Source organism: Anguilla rostrata, chromosome 8 (genome assembly GCF_018555375.3).
Source record: "Anguilla rostrata isolate EN2019 chromosome 8, ASM1855537v3, whole genome shotgun sequence".
NCBI classification, from domain to species: Eukaryota; Metazoa; Chordata; class Actinopteri; order Anguilliformes; family Anguillidae; genus Anguilla; species Anguilla rostrata.
The window spans coordinates 54633946-54651428 of record NC_057940.1 but is presented as its reverse complement, the minus strand read 5'-3'; the positions used below and the strand labels follow the sequence as shown (position 1 = coordinate 54651428).

The following is a 17483-nucleotide window of genomic DNA, read 5'->3' as shown; positions in this document are numbered from 1 at the left end:
TGTCCTGTACAGCCAAACGTATGTGGCCTTAGGGGGTGAAATAGTCTGAAATCTTTCGCCAAAAAAAGGATCCATAAGTTTAACATCATAAGAACAACAAATCATGCAGACAGAATTATGAAACTAATCTGACTTCAGAGTAATCCACTATTAATGTTTGCAATGTTCACTGTTTATTGCCAATATTCAGTTTAAAATATGGCCCAAAAAAAAGGCAAAAAATAAACAGTGTGTTTAGCCTTTGTAGGCTATTCATCGTGCTGAGGGCACTGTCTGGTATGGAGAAAGTGCGCCAGCGCCCCACGGACTACATCCCCACAGGGCAGCGCGTAAGCCTATTTCGCCAGCGCAGGGGTTCTCAAATTCCCCCCCCCCCCCCCCCCCCAGGACCCCTTTTATGGGAGAACGTTTTTGAGGACCCCCTCACATACGTATCAAACAAATAATTTCACATTAGGCTACGAGTTTGTCATTCATATTTCATACGATACTAATGAATGTATACGATATATGTTTAATTAATTTTTAACAAAATCTATCATAACAATGTAGCCTATAATTTTTCACAGACACCCTGACTACGGGCCGCGGACCCCCCCAGGGGGGCCAGGGACCCCAGTTTGAGAACCACCGCTCGAGCGCATCGTTCCCCAATCTTTCTTTCCTTCCGCAGCACGCTTTCCTAATTTACAGGATCTCGTGGCACGCCGCCACTGCACTGCGTGCCTCTCCCAAAAGCGAGCGACGCACTGAGGCTGTGTCAACAGTAGGCCTAAATGTTCTTCCGGTACAACGGTCGGGAAGCGCTCGCGTTACCCGGGGACCGCAGGGTTTTAATTGGCTCACCGTGCACCTCCGACCCCCACTGCTTGATCACCTCATCACCCCAAGCTTTAATGACCTCCTACCTATTGGAAAGCCTACTAATTGACCTTTAACCCCCTGGGTCTGTCCCTACAAGCCTCAAGTATTTGTGAGACACACACACACACACACACACTTACAATTTAATCATTCGTCAGACACTTTTAACCACAGTGACTTAAGAAGGGGCATTCAACATGGGAAGCAAACATCTCTAGAGCTACAGCATTTTGAATAGAGGCTGTACAATACGACCGTGAACATTTCCGAACGTGGCTGACCGACGGAGAGACGGTCAATAGCTAGCCTTGTCCCTTTCCTTAATCTGTGTATGACCAGCTACAGACCTCCACCACAGAGTGAAACTGCTAAGCATGCACCTTTTAACACGAAAACAAAAATGCCTAACTTCAGCAGAGTTTCTGAATGTGAAAGGCAGACCAGGAGAATGTACAAAAAAAAAAAAAAAAACAACACTAAAGATTTTGCCAAGACACACCCGTTTGCAGCATGCAGGTATTCTACAATGCATGATATCCTTATTAATTTACCTGCAAAACCAGAAATGGGTCAACTGGACTCAACACATTACTACAGCTGATGACGCTGTCTGTTCCATTTTCCCAGCTTGCTGTAGTTTCCTCTCATAAAATCAAGCCATTATGTCCCATTTGCATACCCCTAGATACCCTCCTTATAGTTCTCCGATGGACTGACTTTATTTTCACTCTAAATTTTAAAAATTACTTTAGGGGTACTTGATTTACAAGACAGAAATGTTGGGTCTGTTAAAATCTGTCACTAGCAGTCATTTAATTGCCCTAGCAATGCTGCACACTGGAAAAGGAACAGGACTTCTTTGCTCATAGGTGGCACAAGATCTGATATGCATTATGAACATGTAAACAGGAAAAAAAAAACGTGGAATCGGATATTTTCTGATCCGTTTTGAGCCACATTCATATGTGGAAATAAATCCAGTAGGAATCTGATCTGCCAATGCGACTCATCTAAATGCAGATTGGAATTTCCCGATCGGCACGTGATTCAAAATGCGATGTTCTCATACTTTTTTCACATATGAATTACATGTAACAGAATTACGGGCACAACCACTCTCCACTGGTAAAGTTAAATGTTCAAAGAAATTAAATGGAGGACAAAGGCTCAGGCCCGTGGATGTGTTACATACCTTTTAAGTATGTGGGGCGAAGAGTCGATATAGGCCAAAATACAAATGTTGGTTGCGGACCTAAGACGCTTCAAAAGGCAACAGCTCGAATTATTATTTCTGTCTCGCTTTGTGTCATATGGCAATGTGGCTGAGGCGGTGTGATCGGTTACTTCAGTATCGGTAACCAAACCCTTGTGTATGCATGCGGGTTGTTTCAGGTGTAAACTGTGGGAGCACAGGTATCGGATACGAGTCACTTTTAAAAGGCAGATGTAAACAAAAATAGGATATAGGTTAAAAAAAAAATCGGAACTGGGCACCAAGACCTGCGCTATACACGTAGCCTTTGAGAGGAATGTGCCTGCTGGAGGGTCCAATTAGTGCACTAAGCTGCTTCTAGTCAGACCCAGAATTATCCCTCAAACTAGTATGAATTGGGGATAAAATTTCACCGGAGTCTAAAGTAAATAATACAGCCGCGTCCAAAACAGCTTCCTAATTACTGTGTACTGAGACAAATATGTACTGCCTACTAAGCACGCTGCCTACTATTTAGTGCATATCTTTAGTACGTGAAGGGCAGTATATACAAAATATCCTCCATACTATTTTCCAATGGCACCGCGGAAGTGTCTTCATTTCGCCTACTTGACTTTCCCATCCAGTGTACACAATTTAACAGTAGGGAAGTGAACTGTTTCAGAAATGCCGAGTGTGTGTGAGCATCCGTTCAGAAGAGGTAATATAGCACAAGTGTTGATCCACATATGTAACCAAGCATGCAAGAGTATTTTTGAATACTCAAAGAGACCCTGTTAATTTGACTGTGACATTGCATGCATTATCCGGTCAGATAAAACGAGAAGCACATCCTTGCTGAAAAACTAAAATTCGGTTAAAAATGAAAACAATGCTATGCAGTAAACTTTCAGATCTGGTTTAAGCTAAATTTTCTATAGACAGGGCAATAGATACGCTTGATTTCCAACAATCTTTGGAAGGCAATACAACGAGAATGGGCTTCTGGTCGCATGCTAGCGCGCACAAACGCGCCATCCCCTGTCGTCAGCAGTCGTCGTCAGCTCTTCTGACCCCAATCCCGGCCCTAATCTCGTACTGACCCTAGAGCAGGCACACGTAACCAGGGGTAACCAAGATTTTCTGGTTGTTGGTGGCGTCCAATGTGAGATCTTGTTTTGGGGCCCAAAATCCCTGGTGGCGCACGTAACACACGGAATCATAACCAAGCACGCACAACGCACGGCGCTGACCCTGGTCTGGTATAGTTAACAGCCAGTACAGGCAGGCGATACAGCCCTTAAAGTGTTGATAACACTGGGTCTACCTTTTACGCACACACCACCGCTAATCTGATACAAAAAAATAATAATTTAACCGCTATGCAAGGCGTAGGCTATTACAAATCAGAAGTTCACGTCTGTTAATGATCTACTTGACCTGAAGCGCTCTAAGCCGCAATGTCGCCAAAGTATAACATGCACAACTGTACCACAATACCAGGTAACTAGGGCACGTTGTACGTTTGTACCAAATGACAGCGAAAGTTGAATGAGGCATCAATCATCTCTCTAAAAAATAGTGTACATTTTTAAAAATGCACATGTAAAACAATTACTGGATGCGCACAGATTCGTCATCTGAAAGAAGTTATCAGTTAGAAGTTAATAGCTCACCAGCTAGCCAACTTTTACGTACACATGGACACTTCAAGTAAGGTGATTCTATCAGATAGTTTAAGCGCCTTATATTTGAGGTAACCGATAATATTTCCCTAGTTGTTGTCTTAGATACTGTATTAGCTGGCTGACTTATCTATCTAGCAAGCTAATACGACTGGAAAGCCTAATGTCGCTCTCCAGTTTGTGGCTTAGTACACAACGTATCTAACGTTAGCTAGCGTTATCCAAGTTACACGAGCAGCCGACCTTCTGCCTTACTGCCAACCAACTATTCCACAGCTAGACTACCAACTGCGTGCCATATTGCACGTTTGGTTAACGTTAACCATCTAGTCGACAAGTTCAAATGATTAGCAAGTCTCCGCGCAGCAACAGCCCCTGGACATCACCGCTCAATAAACTCCAGCAGCGGTTCATCCACCTCGTTAGTTTGCTTAGCCCAAATGAGCCGACTACTGTACCAGCACTAGGTGCTAGCTAGACAATAAAGAAAATGGGTAGTTCACCGACTAGCTACATGGACAGGTTAACTGATAGAGCCTTTTTGGTGACAAGCTCGTTCAACTCAGACAACACGGCTAGCATGCGAGTGTTTCACAATGCAAACTAGCAAGGTAAAGCTAGCTAGCTAATCGTTTTAAGTGTTGGCACTTACCAGAACAGGTGTCCACACAAACTGATGACGGCGTCCCTGGCTGTGTCTAGGCAGATGTTGCACTCAAACGTGGCCCGATCGCGTTCCCGTTCCCTCTCGCCGCCACTACCTCCAGCCCCACCCGGGTCGTTACTATTCTCGCCGGCCGGGAAGCCACCTCTGCTGGCAGGGTCGCCGTCACTCGAGGATCGGGGATCCGCGGCCGCCATGTTTGTTTACGGAAAAAAAGTGAAAACTCACAGCTAGACGTGAACCGCCCCTCTGACTTAAAGCGATTCTGCACCTACCTGTCCTTCGCGGCTTCCGTTTCCGCCAGTCAAGGGGAAGGTTGCTGAGTGCAACAGAGCGTTTCTTGACCGACGACTGACCAATAATAATCAACCAGCTGAACAATATAATGAAACCGTTTTGTCCACGTACTACAGTCAATCTAACAATGCAGTTCAGATCCTATTTTGGGAAATTTATAGATCAATCATTAGGCAGTAAATTAGTATTTCCAAATGAATCCAGTAGATTAGAGCAAACCACTCTGGCTCTGGCTGTGAACACACAATGTACATTGTAATGTGATGTTTTAAGAATGACATGGTAGAGGAGTTAGATGTTTACACCGAAAGCACTTTCCCCAAGCAGGGTTGAAAAATAAGACAAAATGCGGTACCTGAATGGCTGAATTAATAAATTTGTGCTAACGTCTTTTATTAACATCAGTTCTGATTTCTTTTTGTTTTGTTAAAGATAAATAGCCAATAATAATGGCACGTTTCTGAAAAGCTAGAGAAAAAAATGAAATCACTCCCTTTAAAAATATAATGAAACACATTCTTTGCAACTGATAACTCTCAGTTAAACTGACACGAAAAAATGTCGGGGAAAATGTCGTTTTTCTTTAAACTATATCATTATATTGTATTGTATATATTTGCCACACGAGGGCAGCAAACACTTGCTTTAAAACTTGGTGTTAGACGAGAGATATCGAGTATCTCATGAGACAACTCGTGCTTAGCTGGGGTTTAAGCCTAAGTCTTAAACCCTACACCACAGAACTGCATTACAATTGCAACCGTTAATCCTGATTTCGCATGTTTGGACAGCTGTTCCAGTTGTGACGTGGTTCCGTGGCCTAGGTTTAAACCTGAGGTTCAAGCTCCAGTTAAGCATGCTGCAATTGACCGATCAGGTATTTGTCAAAGTAGCAAAAAGATTGTTTTTGCCACTTTGAGAAACTTTGACACACACACACATTTCTTACCTGATAACCTCTAGCAGGAGGTTTGCAAATCTGCAATCCGCCAACCTGTATATACATTTGCCGAAAATACTGTTGATAAAAATGTATTACCTGTATAAATGTGTTCTGTATGTCTCTGTATTTCTTTTATATTTACTGAACAATGGAACAAGAACAATCATTGTTTTATTTTATTGTTTAATTTTTAAGACAATACGACAGTATACAATACAATGTACGGTGCAACATAACATGTATATAGATATACATGTAAATTTAGAAGCAGTACATCATTCACTATATACGGTGAGCTCCATAATGTTTGGGACAAAGACATATTTTTTCTTGATTTGACTCTGTACTCCACGACTGTAGATTTGTAATCAAACAATTCACATGTGGTTAAAGTGCACATTCTCAACTTTTATTTAAGGGTATTCTTATACACACTGGTTTCACCATGTAGAAATTACAGCACTTTTTATACATAGTCCCTGGCGGTGAAATGCTTGGGACAAATGGCTTCACAAGTGTTTCTCATTAGTCAGTTATGTTCAGTTGCTTCCTTAGCGCAGGTATAAGAGAGATTTGAGTATCTAATCTTAATTCTGGGCTTTTAATTGCCTTTGCAAGTTTGGTATTTGCATTTAACGACAAGAGGACCGGAGCTGTGCCAGTGAAAGTCAGGAAAGCTATTATGAGAAATAATAAAAAAACAGTCAGAGATGTAGGCCAAACCCAAAATTAACTGATAGGAACATTAAGAAGAAAGAGAGCACTGGTGAGCCTAAAATTGGCAAAGGGCCTGGTAGGCCAAGGAATACCTCTAATGTTGATGACCGAAGAATTCTCACGATAATGAAGGAAACCCCCCAAACTGCTGCCCGACAGATCAGAAACACTCTTCAGGAGGCAGCTGTGGATGTGTCAGTGACCACTGTCTGCCAAAGACTTCAGGAACAGTACAACAGAGGCTATACTGCATGATGCAAACCACCTAGTTTGCTGCAGAAGCAGGATGGCCAAGTTGCAGTTTCACTAAGAAATGGTAAATGGACTGCATTTATATAGCGCTTTATCAAGCGCTTACATGAGCCTCTCATTCGCCGAGCAGTAGGGGTTAGGTTAGGTGTCTTGCTCAGGACATTCGACAGCCCAGGCGGGTTTGAACCGCAACCTCCCACTGCCAGAACGTCTCCTCTGAGTATTCGCCACATGTCAGTGACCACTGTCTGCCAAAGACTTCAGGACTTCAGGAACAGTACAACAGAGGCTATACTGCATGATGCAAACCACTTAGTTTGCTGCAGAAGCAGGATGGCCAAGTTGCAGTTTCACTAAGAAATACCTAAAAGAGCCTGCAGAATCCCTGGAAGAAGTTTTATGGATAGATGAGACCAAGATTCGCTTACATCAGAGTGATGGCAAGAGCAAAGTGTGGAGGCCATAAGGATCTCGACACCCAAATCACCCCCTCGTCTGTGAAGCTTGGTGGTGGGGGTGTTATAATTTGGGCATGTATGGCTGCCACAGGTACTGGCTCACTTGTTTTCAGTAATGATGTAACTGCTTACTACAAGCAGCAGAATGAATTCTGATGTGTACAGAAACGTCTTATCTGCTCAAGGTGAAACCCATGCAGCCAGAGTTTGTGGGTGGTAATGTGGGTTCTACGAAGGACTTCATACAGTATTAGTTGGATTTTGGAATTACATGTCATAGAACATGCATTGCATAAGCAAACTGATAGCAGGTTGTGGGTTATTTATGCCTGTGGTCCATTTCTCGATGGGAATTAATATTGTTCAGATATCTTCAGATGCCGAAATTTTGTATATTTAAGATAACATTTTTTTGAAGATTGAGGGACTGTAGCTTCAGATATAGGGGTGTTATTAAGGTTTCTGATATTGTTTTTCTTTATGACTTCTTTTAAATGGATTTACTGGAAGTAGCAGTGATCTGGTATGTTATATTTTCTTTAGATAAGGTCAAAGGTCATGAGCAGGCCAGCACTGCTCCTCTCTGAATCCATGCTGGAAAATGTGGGGTTGTGCCACGAATGGACGGTCGAGAGGCTGTGATGGAAAATTTAGTTTGATTTCCACCGAGCGGTTAAGGTGGTGTTGACAGTCTTATTGTCCTTGTTGCAGTTATGGGTTTTATGGATTAGCCTATGAATGAGAGATTTCCGATGCCCAATTCTTGAACCAAACTATTTTCAGTATCTAGCCATGGTGAATTTGCATGGTTTGTCCAGTACTGGATATCCAGTAACTTGTGTGAGAGGACAGTAGTGGAAGAAATTTGGGGTCCCAAGTCATCCCAGTTGTTTTGGCTTCAGTAAAACCGGGGTAACTGCACTGTCGAGAGAGGAGAACCAGCCCAAGGGTAGGGTGACAGGAGTCATGGCAAGTAAATAGATAGTTGATTTTTGGGAGGATATTCATTTTAACTGAGGAAATTCAGCCAGTTAGAGAGGTAAGGGTAGTATATTCTACCTTTACAGGTTGTCTTTTTATTTCTTGTAGCAAGTGGACATTGTTGAATTTGGAAAATTACTTTAAATTTGGTGAAATGTGGTTTTCCAAGGTATGTAATAGACTTTGCTATATGTTGAAAGGGGGAGACCCCAACTTCAGCATCCCAGGTAAGTTTGGACGTAGGGAGAATATCAGATTTTTTCCAGTTGATGAAGTAGCCCACACTCTGCTATAGTTACTAATCAGACTATGGACTTATAGAAGGGAGGATAAGGGGTTCATAATGCATAATAGGATGCCATCTGCATACAAACAGACTTTTTCGATGAATAGTGCAAACTATTCAACTCATCAAACTATTCATATACCTGGGGATATTGGGCATCCTTGTCCAGGGCCTCTTTGTAACTGAAATGGTTTTGATATACAGTATGTCCATTGGTTATATCAGATGCAGTTGGTGAATAGTGTAGTGCTGTATAGTGTTTTTATCCAGTTGGTGAAATATGGCCTGAATCCAAAGTGGTTACGGAAGGTAAATGGACTGCATTTATATAGCGCTTATCCAAAGGGCTTTACAATTGATGCCTCTCATTCACCCATTCACACACACACACACACACACCAACGGTGAAAGGCTACCATGCAAAAGTACCAATCAGCTCGTTGGGAGCAATTAGGGGTTAGGTGTCTTGCTCAGGGACGCTTCGACACGCCCAGGGCGGGGGATCGAACCGGTAACCCTCCGACTGCCAGACAACCGCTCTTACCTCCTGAGCTATGTCACCCCCAGGTGAAGAGAAAGGAAAACACCTTTTCAGCATGAAAGGATGGTCTCCCCTTAATGAAACCAGTTTGATCAATGTGTATTTGTAACGAGATTATGGATTTGAGTCTGATAAACTGATAAAGCTTTGCTTATATTTTTTATGTCTGTGTTAATGATGTGGGTTGGTGGTTGGTGCATTAAGTGTGATCCTTATTTGGTATCAAGATGAGTGTGAGAGTCAGTGTTCGTATGATGGGGCATAGTGGCAAAATTAATTAAATTTCAGATATCACTTTGAAGAACAGAGGTGAAAGGGAGAGGTCCAAAACTGCTCATAGAATTGTTTTTGGTTAGTTTAGGTAGGGAGACATTCCCCAGATATGATTCAGCTTCTTCTGGTGAGGTACTTCCATATGATTTGTAAAGACTTGAGTTGGAAGGTCTGAATGAGTCATTGGTCATGGAGGGGTTTTGCCTTGTATTTCCTGACGGGTCAACGATCAAAAGTAAATGGATGGATTTCTTGGTTTGATGTTTTGATTTGCCGAGAGTTTACCAGTTTTATTTCAAAATGTTGCTGTCTGAATCTGAGAAGTACATATTCAGTTTTTTTCATTCAATGTATTATTAAGGTCATTTTTGGTATTCATAAGGTCTTTAGTGACCGAATTGGTAGGTGTCTGAGAGGCCAGAAGGTCCAATCTTTTCAACTCGTTTTGTTCTCTTGTTTCTTCTTGCTTTTTGTGTATCCAGTGTGATATTATTCTTACTCTCACAACAGTTTTTGCAGTTTCCCATACGTTTCAGGATGTTATTCCAGGAGTGTTATTAGTTTTGAGTAACACTTTGTGTCAGAGAAGTAGTGGGAGAAATTCTTTGATTTTAAATAATGAGCTATTGAAGTGCCATCTGGGGGGAGGATGGGGTTGGTGTTCTGGCAGGAAAGTAATACTGATGGTCAGAGATAATGCTTTGGATGAATAAAATACATTGTTTTAATGTGAGTAGTCCTGTTTCAGTATTCTTTATTTTACTCCTGTAATGAGCAGAATCTGGTTAATCGCATAACCTCTCACCAGTCCCCAGTAAATTTTTAAAAATATCTTCAGTTTTTGAAATTCGTATTATGAAGTTACTATGAACAACATTTACATAACTTTTGTTTTTACAAGGAAAGCAGCCCATCTAGCAGTCTGAGGGACAAATCTGTGTTTGGTGGACTGCATAGTGCAACTGTACTGGCCCGAATAGAGCCAACTGTAAAGTTTGGTGGAAGAGGAATAATAGTCTGGGCTGTTTTTCATGGTTTGGGCTAGGCCCCTTAGTTCTAGTGAAGGGAAATCTTAATGCTACAGCATACAATGACATTGTACAGAATTGTGTGCTTCAACTTTGTGGCAACAGTCAGGGGAAAGCCCTTTCCTGTTTCAGCATGACAGTGCCCCCAGGCACACAGTGAGGTCCATATACAAAGGGTTGCGAGTTTGGTGGGGAAGAACTAGACTCAACCCCATCAAACACCTTTGAGATGAATTGGAATGCCGACTCCAAGCCAGACCTACTGTCCAACATCAGTGCCCAACCTCACTAATGCTCTTCTGGCTGATGGAAAGAAATCCCCGCAGCCATGTTCCATAATCTACTGGAAAGCCTTCCCAGAAGAGTGGAGGCTGTTACAGCAGCAAAGGGGGGTCTTACTCCATATTAACGCCCATGGTGTTGGAATGAGATGTTCAACAAGCACATATAGGTGTATATAAGACCACCCAATAAATGGTGAAAATTTGCTCTCCTTAACCAGGCATACTAGAGGAAACAGATGAGACAATAGCTGATATCACTGCGTTATACTCATGAAACACACAACACATTTTCATTTCACTTTAATAAAGATTTATTAAACATAAAGGTAAACACCAAATAGTCAGTTTAATCTGTACAACTTGTTTGTGAATAGTCACAGTTTCAAAGTTAATTTTAAAGGAAAGGGATAGTGGAAATCACACCGGAGAAATATCCCCTTTTGACAGAAGTCTTCGGTATTAAATGCAACAAGCAATGTGCCAAAACTCATAAGAAAAAAAAGCACAATATAATGAGCATATTCAGAAAAGAACTGCACTCAAATGATTTTACTTAAGATGAGACTACAAGATTCACAGGTGTTTACTTATTTCCTCTCTGAGTGAAATCATGTTATGATGGCTTTCTAAGACCAAACTCCATTCCACCAGTATACAAGCTAACAGGTGAGGAACTACCAATAAAAGTCAATTACACTGTCTTCAGGTCAGGTATTAATTTAGTACTTAATTTCTGGAACAAGTTAAAAAAGTAATATACCTTCCCTAGAAAACATTATTACTTTTAATACATATTTTCTGAGCATAGTTACGTCATCACTTAGATTTACACACCTGTTTGTAGTCCACATGGCTGAAACAAGATTGCAGTCAATTTCTATTTAAATCCTTACCTAAATACAAATTCATTGAGCAGAATTTCATAATTAAATCATTCACAACTTATTTTGCTAATTGCCAGGAAACTAGTGACTACTTGTGATAAAATAATGAAAAGGCCGCTAAGAACACAAAAAATCAAGTACCTTGAACTCCAAACATTAAAATATTTCTTTCTATTCTCTCTCCTCACACTTCCAAGGACACATTGGACCTCATTCACGAAACGTGTACGATCACAATTGATCATAATTCTTTTCTTATCTGTGTTTGTTCATGGCTGTTTCCTTATGCTAAGCACATGAACAGGGTTGCACATAAAATTTACAAACAGTCAGCATTCATTATCTTGTACACCTGGGATATTCACAGAAATGTGTCATGAATCCCATATAGGAACATTTTAAAGAACAAAAGTAACGATAATTTAAGAAAAGTTTTGTGAATGAGGCCCATTGTGTACTAAGCAACTTGACGCTTAAGAGAAGATTCTAAGCTTAATGTAATGCAGTATTTACTGCTTAGACTGTCAGTCAGTCAGTTGATATCATTAAAAGAAATATAAAAAGCGCACTGCTATAGCTGTAAAATAGCCGTACAATTTGCTGTTATTTCATGCTGTACATGTGGTCAGGTCGATCTTCTACCTGGTTAGGTGTCTAACTGGCACCTACCTCACTGTACAATTGCACCATTTCATTTTACTCTGAATTTTAGGTTAAAACCTCCTGAGTGGCTTCTGGATGATTCGAATTTACTGCATACAGCTTACAGCTATCAGAAAGAATCATTTAAATGGTAAAAAATTCTGATCAAAACAGGTTTGCATGGAAAGGTATGTGTTTTTCCACCTAAAATTTGGAGAAAGAGAGAAATAAACTGATTATGTTTTTTTAAACAATAATTCAGTAAATAACTTAATTAAAAAAATTTTTTATAAAGGTAAAGATATTTTAGAACAGCCCAGTGCTGGAGACTCACCAGACCAAACCCGTCACACGTATTCAACGGCTTCAAACTGTGGCTCCTGGTGGTAAAGAGAATAGCAGGTCACAGGAGTGCATTTCTCATCATTTACTTGCTTAGCAGACACTCTAACTGTGAACAAACTACACTGCTTACTTAACATCCATTTATACAGCTAGAAATGTAGAGATGCAAATAAAGTACATTTCTCAAGAGTACAATAGCAGTGTCCTACTTAGGATTTGAACCTGCAACATCTACGGTGCAAAGCCACCCCATTAACGGTACTGATGCTCATACAGATGAAACAGTGGAAATGGGAGTTTTTCTAATACTCAGTCATATGTTTCAAACCGCTGGAAGGAGGCACCCAACTGAGCAGAGGGGGCGCTCTTGTGCAATTAGGCAAGGGAGATCATGCTGAAAGAATCCCCTCCCTCCGAATACGTACGGCTGAGCTGACCGCCAGCCAAAGCAGATCTTGGGAGAGCGGCTGGACCACTGCATAATTTAAATGGCTTCTTACCATTGCCCACCAAGGGCTCGTTCACTTCTTCTTCGGATCCATCAGAGGACGCCTTCCCTAGAAGAACAGGAAAAGTGCTTAATCAGACTCATTTCCTGCACACACATTAAATCTGATAAAATCATTTCTTCATGCATTTTCATACTCAAAGGCAGTGCACATTACCAGAATCATCTGATTTCAAAGAGTCGTGTGATCCTTTTGTCTCCGGGTTTACTCCTGAAAAGCAGTGAAATACATTAAATGGCAGTGTTCAATAGCTTATTCTAAATCCTTCAATACCTGATAAAAAATGTTTTTGTGCATATGTAAATTCTGTCAGTGGACACATTTAACAAAACTGAGTATCATAGATTCACAAGCTAGGCCATTTCCTGTGAGAAACACAAAAGCGGCAATCCTGTTTAGGGCTAAACCACATCGTCTAAATATCCCTTGATAATCACTTAATATTTCTGTAACTTCCACACAGAGGAGGGGTTCCAACTAGTGCTTAACATCTACAGTACAGTAGAAATGACTTAACATTCACTGCCAATGGGCACAGAGGTTGGTTCAGTCCATTCACAGGAGCTTGGGCAGCTAAAAAGACAGTGGCATAACTCAGGAAGGTTCCAGATACTCTGCTATTCTTTGTTGCCTCTTAACCATTTTTTAAAAATCATGTAGAATTTGCTCTCAGGGCTGTCTTAGTCATCTTGTGGACACAAAACTGATCGAAAATGATCGCCAACATGTCTGGTAGTTAAAGGTATTCACCTTGTAACTCTTATCTTTCAAAAATGTTACTGAAAATATGATTGAATAAAAAAGAATATGAGAATATAAAAATAGCGACAGATATTAAAAATATGAGTGTGTGCCACCCCATTAATGGTACTGATGCTCATACAGATGAAACAGTGGAAACGGGAGGTTTTCTAATACTCAGTCATTTGTTTCAAACCACTGGAAGGAGGCACCCAACTGAGCAGAGGGGGCGCTCTTGTGCAATTAGGCAAGGGAGATCATGCTGAAAGAATCCCCTCCCTCCGAATACGTACGGCTGAACTGACCGCCAGCCAAAGCAGATCTTGAGAGAGTGGCTGGACCACTGCATAATTTAAATGGCTTCTTACCATTGACCATCAAGGGCTTGACCACTTCTTTGGGTCCACCAGAGGCAGCGGACCCCCTCCCTAGAAGAACAGGAAAGGTGCTTAATCAGACTCATTTCCTGCACACACATTAAATCTGATAAAATCATTTCTTCATGCATTTTCATACTCAAAAGGCAGTGTTCAATAGCTTATTCTAAATCCTTCAATACCTTCCCAAAAATGTTTTTGTGCATATGTAAATTCTGTCAGTGGACACATTTAACAGAACTGAGTATCGTAGATTCACAAGCTAGGCCATTTCCTGTGAGAAACACAAAAGCGGCAATCCTGTTTAGGGCTAAACCACATCGTCTAAATATCCCTTGACAATCACTTAATATTTCTGTAACTTCCACACAGAGGAGGGGTTCCAACTAGTGCTTAACATCTGCAGTACAGTAGAAATGACTCACCAGTCAGAGGTTGGTTCAGTCCATTCACAGGAGCTTGGGCAGCTAAAAAGACAGTGGCCTAACTCAGGAAGGTTCCAGATACTCTGCTATTCTTTGTTGCCTCTTAACCATTTTTTAAAAATCATGTAGAATTTGCTCTCAGGGCTGTCTTAGTCATCTTGTGGACACAGAACTGATCGAAAATGATCGCCAACATGTCTGGTAGTTAAAGGTATTCACCTTGTAACTCTTATCTTTCAAAAATGTTACTGAAAATATGATTAAATATAAAAGAATATGAGAATATAAAAAAACGCAATGTTAAAAATGAGTGTGTGCAGAAGTCCCACCTTTCATTTTCTTGCGCAGAAAGTACAGGCCCACAGGCACCGCCACCAAGACGATGAGCAAAACAACAACGACACCAACAATGACGCCTGTGTTGTCACCGTCGCAGTTACAGCACTTTCCATCTGCAACACACAAACAGGCAGCGTCGGTTGTAGAGCTGCAAATAGACAGCGTGGAGAAACTTCCATTCAAACTGATCATTACTCTCGACCTACTTTCATTCATTTACCCTGATGAACTACTCAGCAAATAATTTACTAAGTACTCAACACCATCAGATATAGCCAGTTCTCCTCAATTACACCATTCAGGAGAATTAAAAAAAAAAATTTTTTTTTATCCTTGTTCAGGAAAATTTATGAAAACAGGTCCAGACCAATGACCAGTGAGTTTGAAGGGAAGTTTTCCTCCCTGACTACTTTCGCTCCACAACCGTCACTGGAAACAGGAGTTAATAAGCATCAACCACACAAGCCCTGCGGGTTGGTTCACATCTTCAGACACTTTTCATGTGTATGGATGCACTCCATGGGCTGGTATTGTGCCAACAGAGATACAAAAGTAGAGGAAGGCAAAAGGGCTTGGGGTGACTCCCCTGCCAATTAGTTTTAGATTTTAGCTGAAATACTGGGACATGGATCCATTCAGCTTTGAAATCATACTGATCCATGAAGAAGGTGCATTGATAGCGGTCACAGGAAGCAGCCTGTAAAAATGGGACAATTGACATTGATAGGCCAGATTACCCCAGGATTCTTCGATCGGATTCGGCAGGGTTCGGTGGTGGATTCTGCAACTGTACTTTGAGGTGTCTGATGCCTTGATCTCCAGCGACTTCCTCAGCTGGTACGTCTCCTTATGCTCTCCATTGGGTCTCACCCCCGAAGAGGCGACCCCGTCCGATTCGGCCAATGGCGCACCGTCCTTCAGGATGTTTACCGACACATCTTTGGGGTAGAATCCGGTGGCCAAACACACCAGGGTGCGGTAGTCAGGGCTGGTGGACTTCTTTGAAAAAAGATGTACCTCAGGACGAGCTGTGAAAGAGGAGGAGGAGGAGGATGAGGAAGAACAGAGTGAGCTCATATAACAGAAGCTGATGGAATGGTATGATCCACATTTCATGACCCTGGACCTCATTATATCGTGTCTGGCTGTTCAATTCAATGTTATGTTGTGTAGTGCTTTTTGCAAAAGCCTGTCACAAAGACGCTTTACAGAGAGCAGAAGGAAAATGGGGCAACCAGGCTGGACTTCCAAAGCGCAAGCTAGGTTAAACTTCCTAGTGAGGGTTCCGATTTCTCTGACTACTGACGCTGCCTCCATTTACTTTCTATGAGAGGGATTTGCGCAACCCGCAAGGCACACTGGGATAGCTGGCGACGCAGCCAAGCAGCGGAGCACCGAAGTGAGGGAACACGGCGCGAAACCAATCAGATTAAAGATGCTGCCGTGTAAACTGTCATTCAAATTTTATTCCCAATTATGGAGGATGTGGCCCCACCCTTTTAAGATTTCATCGTTTAGAGTATTCATGACAGTGTTTTCCTGCTGCAGTTAAGCAACTTGCTGCTACTTTACGGTTGATCACTGTTGTCTAGTGCATTGGAAACATTCTTTAAGAAAGTTTTTGAGAATCTAGCTCTGACTTCAGAAATTTCTCCAGCCAGTCACACAGTGTCTGTAGATAACCCTTGGTTGTACTGGCTGAGGATAGGCACGTTGTCCCATTTGCTCTGTGGATTCAGCTGCGCGGCAAGGGGGCCACACACCATGTTCTCACTGTCGAAGGCAGGAGTTCTCGCTCTACCTACTGGTCAAACCTCTTGAAACTTCAGCTTGCATAGTTTCTTTTCACACCGTGCAGCCATGCATCCACTGTAGAATTGGACTCTGGATCCTGGAGAGGAATGGCTGTTAACCCATTGAAGAGTGTTTTTTTTTTTTTTTTTTTTGGAAAGTTTTTTAATTTTTTTTCAAAATTCTGAGTCAGTGTTCTAGAACTCCGCTGCTTTCAAATTACCAGCAGTGACTGTTACATCAGCATTAAAATGTTTAGTTAAGAACAGGGGCGACATAGCTCAGTTGTCTGGCAGTCGGAGGGTTGCTGGTTCGATCCCCTGCCCTGGGCGTGTCAAAGTGTCCCTGAGCAAGACACCTAACCCCTAATTGCTCCCAACAAGCTGGTACCTTGCATGGCAGCCTTTCACCGTTGGTGTGTGAGTGTGAATGTGTGAATGAGAGGCATCAATTGTAAAACACTTTGGATAAAAGCGCTATATAAATGCAGTCCATTTGCCATTTACCAACACTGAAATCACATAATTGCAACATCACACCGTAAAGGGCTAACACAGCCTTCAATGGACATCGTTTGAAAAATAACAGCACGGCATGAACACAGCAACCTGACAACGCTCTAGCCTCATTCAGCCGTGTTTTCATTCATTTACACCAGTGATGGAAGCAAGAGAATGGACTCCTCAAAACATGGCTAGTCTGTGCAGGCTAATATTTTGGCTGTACAGCCACAGACGTTACTTAAATTCTGCGGAAGCATCACGATTTTAACTAGAAGGAGCATCCGATATACATTATTTTATAAAAGAAAAATGATAATGATAGTTAATACACCACTCAACTCACACTTTAGTTAGATTCTGCTGTATATGTGTTAATTGTAAAACTCTTCTTTTTCCCCCTTCTGTCTAATTTCTGTCTCGGAATGCCCAATCACATTTACAGTCCTGCTCCTATCTACAGCC

At 41.7% G+C, this 17483-nt stretch overlaps 2 protein-coding genes across 9 annotated transcripts in view; both read right to left on the bottom strand.

Annotated features, from left to right (window-relative positions):
* rnf5 (ring finger protein 5) overlaps positions 1–5080 on the bottom strand; it is a 10194-nt gene extending 5114 nt beyond the window's left edge. The window contains exon 1 of the mRNA XM_064345636.1: positions 4394–5080. Coding sequence (XP_064201706.1) covers positions 4394–4602 — 209 coding nt within the window. The 5' untranslated portion in view covers positions 4603–5080. The remainder of the gene's footprint in view (positions 1–4393) is intronic.
* A 5672-nt stretch (positions 5081–10752) lies between these two features.
* LOC135262117 (class I histocompatibility antigen, F10 alpha chain-like) lies at positions 10753–15873 on the bottom strand. Of its 8 annotated transcripts, none has more exons than XM_064348974.1 (8): positions 15465–15873; positions 14718–14840; positions 14389–14430; positions 13955–14014; positions 13002–13055; positions 12837–12893; positions 12326–12371; positions 10753–12195 (listed from the first exon to the last, which is right to left on the bottom strand). In XM_064348974.1, exons 1-7 carry the CDS (start codon positions 15856–15858, stop codon positions 12358–12360), a joined length of 744 nt encoding a protein of 247 aa, XP_064205044.1. In that variant the 5' UTR covers positions 15859–15873; the 3' UTR covers positions 10753–12195; positions 12326–12357. The 8 variants fall into 8 exon arrangements, with proteins under 8 accessions (XP_064205044.1, XP_064205045.1, XP_064205047.1 ...); XM_064348975.1 differs by having other exon boundaries at positions 12326–12368; XM_064348977.1 differs by lacking the exon at positions 13955–14014.
* Between the last annotated feature and the right edge of the window lie 1610 nt (positions 15874–17483).